Source organism: Periplaneta americana, chromosome 9 (assembly GCF_040183065.1).
Source record: "Periplaneta americana isolate PAMFEO1 chromosome 9, P.americana_PAMFEO1_priV1, whole genome shotgun sequence".
Classification (NCBI taxonomy): domain Eukaryota; kingdom Metazoa; phylum Arthropoda; class Insecta; order Blattodea; family Blattidae; genus Periplaneta; species Periplaneta americana.
Window position 1 is genome coordinate 77,268,186 of NC_091125.1, and position 10,673 is coordinate 77,278,858.

A 10,673-nucleotide genomic window follows, 5' to 3' on the forward strand; every position below is an offset into this window, starting at 1 on the left:
TAGTACGCCAAAGGCAGAGCACGCCATTTGACTCTCTAGATTGAATTTCTCGTCTTCAAAAAGACACATTTTGGTTGACTGTGTGCGCTTTTTGGAAAGTCACATGTTTGTTATTTCCAGTAAATTGGCCTATGAAGTCTCCTGACCTGAATCCTTTAGATTTGTTTTTCTTTCGTTGCTTTTAGTATTCTTATTGAAAACAAATTTATGACTTGGAAACATTATATCACCAGATTGCAAATACCTGTCAGCAGATTCATGGGCAACTAGGAACTTTAGAATAAATTTGTCTATGATCATGTGTACAAATAATTTAATATCTTATAAAGCACTTACATTAACAAAACTAATGAACTCCTTGTAGTTACACAGCTATTACTTTTAGGACATACATTTATTATAATAGTTTACTTATTCTGGTACATACTATCTACTTTTCAGAATCTGTAATCCTTTCTGGACTTTCGTATGTAGGAAATTTTAGATTAAATTTACCGTATTTGAAAAGGACAAAGCATACTAATATATTTAAAAGACTATTTAATAACCATGTAAAGTTCTCATTTATTTATACTGTTGCACACATTACCAGTTAGAATGTTCCATAGGTAGAATTGGCCACCAACATCAACTTCATGTACAGTGTAAAGAGAGAGTACTTTATAGGGACTACTTAGTAAGTGCATATACTTGCGATAGTTATGAAATCCTCTCACATTCTTTCTGGTAATATTCAATTCATCTGCTATAATTCCAGTCAAGTAAACATCCTCCAGTTTAAAGAATTTTGTTTTGGTTATGACTTTTTCCAGAATGGCAATAACTGCATCTCTTGTCACCAAATAGCCGGGACCAGTTGCGAATTTTGGATACCGTGTTAGAGGGAATTCTTCTCTGGACACGAAGTATCTAAAATATGAGAAATAAATTATTTTACCGTAATATAATTATTTAATAAATACATGCGATACGTAGAATTGCGAAATAAACTACAAGTTGAATGTTTTTCGTTATTTTCGAGGAAACTAGGCGAAACTTGCCGGTAAAAGTTGATAAAGGGACATTACTAATATTTTATGAAGTAATAGCTCTTCTTTGCTTATTAGATTAGGAAAGAAAAACATTTAAACTTCCAGAAATAAGACTTTTAAGATACCTGATATACTATACAATGGCAAAGAGGCTAGTGAAAATGTTTGAGTGAATTTAAAACTACAAAACCTCATACAAATAACAAAAAAGTCGGATTGAACGAAGAACGTATTGAAGAAGTACGACAGAAACGGTAATTACAATAACTATGTGCAATTACAAAATCCATATAAAAAAGCTTTAGAAGATTCTAGAGTTGATGGGATCAATTTTAATTTTGGGGACTACAACTGAAATAGGTTGAAAACCTTAACGTGTACAGAAAGAAGCGTAAGTAATATCATTAATTTCAGGGGATTGTTCTTTGATACAATTTAATGCAATTTTGCTCGTTTTTACTTTCTTTTCGATATAAAAATTGATGTATGTGAAATATTTCATAGCGTGTTTTGGGAAAGCCATTGATTTAATTCCCGATATGCTTATTCAATTTAAGAGAGCAGTGTATTATGGATGGATGGATGGATGGATGGATGGATGGGTTGGTGGGTGGGTGGATTTCTTTATCTTAAAGAACGGAAAGGCATATTACTTAATATGTAGAAAGGAATTTGCATTCCTAAGCCATCAATATTAAAAAGGGGAATTAAAATCAAGATTGAATTCAGAAAATCATCTTATCATCATCATCATCATCATCATCATCCATCCATCCTCATGTAGGCCTACATTCTTCGTTCATCGGAGTTTATCAAGCGCAAACCTAAAATGAGCTCCTAATAAATTAGTAAGATGTATAAAAGTTTTCGAACTACCAGCCGCATTAGTAGTTTCGCATTTGTTTACGATTATTCGCCCGGTCTGCCTGCTATCTGTGTTCAACCGTTGCACAGTAAGGGAGGAGTGAAGGCTCTTAATTTCACAGCTCGAGAGCACTGTTCGACATTCCTGTCCTAGATGGCCCTCAAGAAGAATAAATCCATGCCTAAGCACAATTGCCACAGAACATCTCCGAGCCTGACCACCATTACGATAAAGATTTCAATTCGAGGAAGCGGACTTGCGGGAGGAAGGGACGGTTATGGCGACACTATCAGTCTGAAAACAAATCCTTCACACTGCTGAAATTAAAACATCGACTCACTGTCACAGTGAAACATGTACTTCAGGAACAACATAGAGAGCGGTGAGCAGTAGATGTTTTCGATTGTAATATACACGAATAGCAATCCGCGCTACAGAATCACTTGTTTTTTCTCCTTGTCTTGACTTTCTTTCTTTCTGAGATAGGGGAAGCTCGGAGATGTTTTGCATCCACTGTTTCTTTCCACCTACTTATAAGCCAATCGGTGTATGGTACCTGGAGAGTTGATTTCGATGTGCATTCCACTTGTGTGCTATGTACCCGAATATGGTTCGAGTTGCGTATCTGTATTTCTCCGTTAATTGAACTAATTTAGGTATGTTTAAAAACATATCATCGTCCGTCTTGAAAACAAAATTAACTTCGGAACAATACGTTGCTGCCCAGTAAAACAAGGCTATGACCTTGATTGTTAGGTTGTTGTAAGAGTCCAAAATACTGATTAGCACCATGTCATTTTTCGTTTGGTGCTCTTCTTCTATAGATTTCATATTTTCTTTTTTCGGCGTTGTTCCAACTACAAAGATTACAGCTACCTCAGAATGATTATATGTTGCCCACGTCTTCCTGCAAATGAAATACGTTATATATCAATTAAACAAGCCTTTGCTCTGGCTTACAGATTATATAACCTTACATAATACACATACACTTCGGTTTTGTAGCGCACATTCTCATTATAAAAAAACTCCACAGCACTTAAAACTACTACTACTACTACTACTACTACTACTACTACTACTACTACTACTACTACTACTGCTGCTGCTGCTGCTGCTCCTGCTGCTGCCGCTGCCGCCGCCGCCACTGCTACTGCCACTGCTACTGCTAGTACTACTACATTAATACAGGTTCATGAAATTATATACGATCGCATTTTTACACACTTTCTCTTTCGTGGAATCAAACACTATTAATTAATTATTATTGCAGATGTTCTCTCTCTACATTAATTCTTACTCCAGGAACACAAAATACACAATACTACTAAGAATAATTTTGTGATACAGCCAGCAACCCATAGCTTAAAAGCTCACATTTTATTTACCGTAATCTCACTAATTTTTTTATTTATCTAGAGAAAATCAAAACTCGAGTGGAAGTTAATTGACTATTACACGATTAGAAGAAAGAATATAAAGATTAGAAGAATAAAGTACTCTAATACAATAAAATATTGACTTACTAAAATACTAAACTATCTTGAAAATGTGTTATTGTACCATCTCATCATTACAAATATTCCGCTAGATGGCACTAGTGTGTTATAATCAGCTGTTCTCTTGTTGTGCCACCTACAGTCTTCATTGAACTCTATGGACGATTACTAGTCAAGAAGGCTTTGTCGATTCAGTTTCATTTTTATTAAAACAGTTGCATTCCACTTAAATTTTTAATATATATTAAACAATCTCTTTTACGTGACTATCCATAATCTCATACAGCAGAAGCTATAACATGACCTAAATATGTAATCAAGATAAAGGATAGAAAAGTTTTAAATTAAGGATGTTTCGTTACTGTGTTTGATCCTTATTTATGAACTCAAAATCCAGCCATGTCACTTACATTTTCATTCCTAGTCGGTATGTTTACTTTTTCTTGAATTCATGATTGTCTTTTTGTTTGTTTAGTAATAAAAAATTTTAATTGTGAGCACTACCGTAATTTTTGCTTTATTATTTTATGTTTGCTTGTTAATGTAATTGTTTTACATTAATTTGGTTGCTTTGTATTATGTTATACATAATAGGTTGTTGGTATTGATTAACTAATTTTGTCTTTATAAACACCAAATATTTATATCTTGATATGCATACACCTATTTACACTCAGATACAGTCGGGTCATTTGCTGCTTACGGAATATTGTTATGTGGGTTCATATTCCGACTCGGTTCCATGTGAACGTGATGCACAAACTGGATACTTGGTCGTAAAGCGATATCTGTTAATTCAGTTTTGTCGAGTACAGTTTCACACAAAAGAATTTGCCGACTGACCCTCTATAGTCTACTACTAACTGTTAGAATATTATAGATTTAATAATTTGTCCTTACAGAATAATATCTGCAATATTGACAATTAATATTTGAGGAGAAAAATTCGCTCCGGCGCCGGGGATCAAACCCGGGTCCTTGGTTCTACGTACCAAGCGCTCTGACCACTGAGCTACGCTGAATTCAATCCACAGCACCGGATCGAACTCTCCTCCAATGTTTCCCTTTATGGCCTGACTCTAAGTTAGGCATATATGTTGACGTATATGTCCAATGTCAATTGCTATTATACTAGGAGCGCACTCTGCTGAGTGACTTGTTTGGCACTCAGCAGAGTGGTGTGGTGCTGTGGATTGAATTCGGCGTAGCTCAGTGGTCAGAGCGCTTGGTACGTAGAACCAAGGACCCGGGTTCGATCCCCGGCACCGGAGCGAATTTTTCTCCTCAAATATTAATTGTCAATTATACAGATAATAGGGTCCGTAAGGACAAATTAATAAATCTATAATATTCTCATAGCTGCAGTGCATATGTCTGTACAGATTACTGTGCACTTAACTGCGGATTCCCGGCCAAACAAGTCCCGGCCAATGGCAGTCAGGCCATAAAGGGAAACATTGAATGAGGAGAGTTCGATCCGGTGCTGTGGATTGAATTCGGCGTAGCTCAGTGGTCAGAGCGCTTGGTACATAGAACCAAGGACCCGCTACTATTAACTGTTTGTCATTCTTTACTGCAATAGAATCTTGTCTTCGCCTGTTAAAAATCAATTACAATGCTCGTTTAGAAAAACTGACATCTTCCTTTCATCTCCACGTGGAGGAAGAGTTGCCATAGCTATGATTAAACTGAAGTAGCTGTCATGGAATGGTCGAGGGTCGCTAGGAATGTGGCAGCTGTGCAGCATTTGTATGGGGGTGGTCAGAGTTGTTTTGTATAGACTGTAGAGAATCGTAAATCTGCTAGTTGGGTTTCAAAGAAGTCACGGGACTTTACACGAGAAAATTGAATAGCATCTACACCTGTTTGTTCACTTAATTTTCTAAATGGATAATATTAATATTAATTTTCAAAGAAAAATTCTGTCCGAATAAATATAGGGTCGTTTTGAGAAATCTCGACATTTAGGAGATCTCGACACTTCTAAGAAAAGTAGCCATTGCGAACACTGTTCCTAGTGAAAAAATTCATACTACATGAGATCTGTGTTAACTATGTTTGTAATCCCTGTGTAAGTGAATCTCGTGGCTCCAACTTGTGTTTTACGTTCACAAAAGGCAATAAACACGGTACATCAAACGATCTGGACAATTCAGAAAAAAAAAACTATTGTGCCGCAAATAGTGGGTTTTACTACGATAGAGAACTTTGAGTTCAGTGTGTTGTAAAATACCAAAAATTGTTTCACAAAGCATCTGTGGAAAATGACACCGATGAAAAAGTCACATGTGACCAATGTGAGTAAGAGTAATATGAAATATTTAGGCATATTTCAGAAGCAAAGTTTGTGATGTAAATTTTGGGTTTTAATATGATTCCTACGTTTGTAATACTATCTCGAAATCTTCCACAATTATGATAGAAGTCGACACTTCGGGATCAATTTATATTTTTTTAATAAAATTATCATATTGGAACTAGATATGTGAAATGTGCGGAAAACATGTCAATACATGTTAGGGAAAAAAAACAGAAAAAAATTGCATAAATTTATCCCGAAATTAACATTTTTTCTTAGCGTGTCGAGATGTCCCTATGACCCTATACATTATATGTTACACTATTTATCTGACAAAGCATGTCATTGTCTACGTACTATGTACCCTGTTTTATTTATTGTTTAATTTTCCATAAGGAAGAATTAAAAAATAAATCGGGGATTATGTTCAGTAAATTATCGTTCTGTGATAGTTTTTAACATAGCATAATGATGAAATTCGGAAAATGAACTTGATGTTAAGAAATGGCGACTTCAGCAAGCTGTGTATAATTATACGAATGAAATAATTAATCAACAAATGGATATAAAAGTGGATAGAAGATATTATAAATATTTTGGTAAACATTACCATACTATTGTCAGGTACTATTGCCAGTGATCATAAAAACCAGAGACTCCATTATAGATTTAATCTAAGAGACTTACCGCCAATTAAATACCAGAAGAAAGTGAAACAACATTTGTTAAACCAAGCCTACAAACCTGATGGCCTCCCGGCGATTTTCGTTTTCCGGCGCTGAAATTACCATTACCAGAAGTTTCAAAGATTCTTCACCGTTAGAACATTTATTTATTTTCGGCCAACTACGGTAGAACCAACCGATGCGGGGACTAGACATCAGAGGATCTTCATTGTCTTTTATTTGTGTAGTCAACCACTCTTTGACCTAGCGTAAAGCACGAACATAGTTTCAGAAAACGTTGTAACTCTCTACTAGATAATTTAACTGTTTTTCCACAAGTCTGTCTCTCCTTTTTTTCTTAATTTCTTTCCTTTTTAGTTACAAATAAAGAAAGCCTTCGCTTAGTCAGTTGACGGCTTTTCTCCAAAGTTGACCAGGAATTGATTCCGGTCAAGCACTTTGAGATTTATGACGGACACTGCAATTGAGAGACAGGTTTTCTTCGACTACTGATAATTTCTTTCCTATCCTCATCCTAGCATAAATCGTATTTCGTATAATCATAGCATAGACAACTGACGGCTTCTTACCAAAGGAGGACGAGATTAGATCTTCGTCGCATCCTGTAAAATTCGTGGTAAAATAAAACACGTCTTGTGGGTTACTTACCCCCAAGTACGTAGGTTTACTTCCCTTAATCCGTTACCTATTTCTCCGTTATAATCATATCATCATAAACAGACATATTAGAAATACGAAGAAAACATATTTTCACAATATAGCAATAGCTATCTACATTGTAAAAATATGTTTTCGTCGTATATTTTATTGCTCATCATGAAGGTCTAAGAAAAGAAGATAACTGCAATTACATATGTTACCTGCAAAATTAAATACAATTTTAATTGAGAATTGAACGGTTCAGAGTTATAGTGTGCCAAGCGTCATTTATTAAAAACAGAAAAACAGGGTTTAAAGTTAAGTGAATACCGTAGTTAATTGAAGATTTACAGATCATTTAGTTTTAATGTGCATATTTTATATTACTTTGTATAATATGTTTCATTAAATTATGGTAATCACTTAATTTTAACCGTTGTGTTCTTCGTTTTTAATATTTGGCGCTTGGCCAACTATGGCTCTGAACCCTTCAATTGTATTGATACAGTATATTATAAACATAACAAATTTATGTATTAAAATACAATAATATTGTTGTTCTTTTAGTTGACTTTGTAGTAAGTGCACAGAAATTATTTCATTTCAAGCATAGGTACAAAGTCTAGGGCTAATAATGAAACTCAATGGAAGTATAACACCCACAAGCAAGTAGTAGAGTGGAAAGAGATGTAAATTTATTTATCGAAACCCATTTATAGGTCCACACCTGTGGAGTAACGGTTAGCGCGTATGGACGCGAAATCAGGTGGCCCGGGTTCGATTCCTTGTCGGGGCAAGTTTTTTCCGGGGTTTTCCCTCAACCCAAAATGGGCAAATGCTGAGTAACTTTCGGTGATTGGACCCCGGACTTATTTCACCGGCATTATCACCATATCATTCAGACGCTAAATAACCTAAGATGTTGATAAAGCGTCGTAAAATAACCTATTAAAATGAAATAAATCCATTTATAAGCCTACAATAGGTAATATCAGGTTGGAAGTAATAGGGTGAGAGTCGGTCTTGATACAGGATGGAAATTTTACCGTCAAATATAATTCCAACAAAAGAATGTTTCCAATTATGAAATATACAGTATCAAGAAACGTTCACTGAAGTACAATTTCCCATAGCTATTTAGGATATATTCATTTTGACGTAACTTACGAGAAAACTATGTAGAATTATGTAAAGACCAACTTATAAAGATCATCATGTTGGTCTCTTATGCCTTGCCTACAAGTTGCAATAGGAGAGAAGCGCATATGAAAATAAGCATGTCTAATCATTCTTGATTACTTTTACATGTACACTAGGCTTATGTGAGTATGTATGTATGTGAATAAATGTGCAAAATGTTTACCTACCTTATGTCGTTTAATCCATGAAAATGCAATACAGACTCCGATGATGAGAACTATCCAGAGTCGATGTGTTATTCTGATACGCGAAAAGTTGACCCTCATTTCTGTCGCTGCAACAAGAGAAATTTAGATAAAATGAAACAAATTATTGGAGTTAGTTACAAGACGAGATTAAACTTGTGAGGAATTGTTGTTGTTGTTTTCTAACGCCAGGCGTTTGACAATAAAGTCATTTAACCTCTTTCACTCCAATATTTTTCAAAGATATTATCATGGCCAGCCAATGAAGCACAGATTTTGAGGTGTTCCGAATCCATTTCTTGGTTTGAGTTGCACAATGGGCAGTTAGGGACTGATATATTCCAATTCTATGCAGGTGTTTGGCCAAACAATCATGGCCTGTTTATTGTTTATTTGTTGAATTTGTCTAGAATTCAATGTTCAAAATGCATATACTGGTAAATTTTCAATTAAGGATTTCTTTCAGACTTTCATATGGCTCAGAAATATGTGGTATCTGTTCCTGTCTACAGATACGGAAATAAAATTTGAAGCTCCCTTATTGTACATGTTTCGCTTATAACACACTGCGCATGCGCAATAAACAAGAGCTCCTGTTTATATCCTACTTGTGGACAATTTGCGAAATTGTTACCTACATACAGCTGGGCTCCCATCAAGACTACCTCCAAATTTTAATTCCGTGTCTGTACAAAGACAACATCGAAAAAATGTCAATTTTTAACTATCAGCAAACGTTACAAGCTAATGAACATTGAAACAGGCACAATGTCCACACTTTCTGCATACCGGCAGTAACAGCCCCCCAAATAATGATATAAGTAAGTCTTAAAAATGTTATATTTTTCAGTAATTTTGTACATAGGACAGACAAGCAGATCATTTCAAACACGTTACAAAGAACACATCACGGCCATAACAAAATTACAAAACACGCCCACATATGCTAGCCACACCTACAGAGACATCAACACAGATATGGAAATTCTACACATCCAACCAAAAAGCCAGAAACTAAACATACTAGAACAATACGAAATATACAGACACACAAAAACACATCGAAATGAAATTTTCAACACACAACTCAATTTCAGAACACACACACTCTTTGACTCCACACTACACTACACAAACACACCTCCAAAGGAAATAAAACAAAAGACGCCAAGACCAGCAACAACCAGCTCAGAAGAAGGCCCATAACAGGCCGAAACATATTAATCAGGTACAATAGAATTTAACACGAGAAAGATATATAATACATATTCAGAAGTAATTTTGTATTTTATAAAAATAATGTGTATAATTTGCAATGATAACAATGTGTATAATTGTATTGGTAATCATAAAATTAGGTTTTTATTCATGTGAAAATTTCAGCAGGCAATCTTAAAAAATTGTTATATTTTTCAGTAATTTTGTAAAATGTTATGAAAATAATAATGTGTATAATTTGAACTGATAACCATATTCTTTGTTCAATATTTTACAGTAAGTTACTAGTAAGTTTTAAATTATTTTCTAATCACATCACGATTAAGTGCAAAACAAGTTATACACGCAGATCTGTGCAAATCAAGTCATATCCACTTTTTAAATTTATAATTTGATGTAGGAACAATATTGAAGGCCAATATTTGCTCTAAAAACTTGTTACTATGGAAGGAATTGGATGATGAAAAAGAATTATAAAATACACTCTAAATTTACTGTGTGGCACATTTTGCTAATTTCTGAGAAAACTTTTCTCGGGATATAACTTGTTTTTCATTTGAGGTCTTCAAATAAGTAATTAAAATATCACAATAGCTAATTATAGAGCCATAAAAAATCGTGAAATTAATATTAAAATAGGCTTACGATATTTCTAGTTGCTATCTCTGCACTGTCGAAAAATATAAAAACGATTTATTTAAATTTACAGAAATTTTATTAAATGTTATAATATATGGTTCTGGCTGATGTGTACCTCTATTATTAGGCAGTACATCTCACTTGACGATTATGTGTCAGAGAAAGAACAATAATTGTTTATATAGGCCAATTGTATCAGGTCTATATATCTGAAGTCTGGTTAGTGGAATATGTATATAATCGGCGATGTATGCAATTGAGGGGGGGAAAGAAACTAGCCAACCTTCCCAATTATCTTCTGGTCTAGTTGACTCAAAAGTGGTGCCATATTGATATCATTTGTGAGGTTCAGACGTGTCTTCGGACAGTTGACTAAACAATATAAACTTAAGAAATGAAGCTCTGTTGTAAA

General features: G+C 34.6%; 1 protein-coding gene across 1 annotated transcript; it reads right to left on the minus strand.

Annotated features, from left to right (window-relative positions):
• Positions 1-560: 560 nt before the first annotated feature.
• LOC138705594 (beta-1,3-galactosyltransferase 5-like) lies at positions 561-5,142 on the minus strand. Its single transcript, XM_069834196.1, has 3 exons — positions 5,033-5,142; positions 2,453-2,803; positions 561-909 (listed from the first exon to the last, which is right to left on the minus strand). The coding sequence occupies exons 1-3, from the start codon at positions 5,140-5,142 to the stop codon at positions 561-563; spliced, it is 810 nt and encodes a 269-aa protein (XP_069690297.1).
• Positions 5,143-10,673: the final 5,531 nt, after the last annotated feature.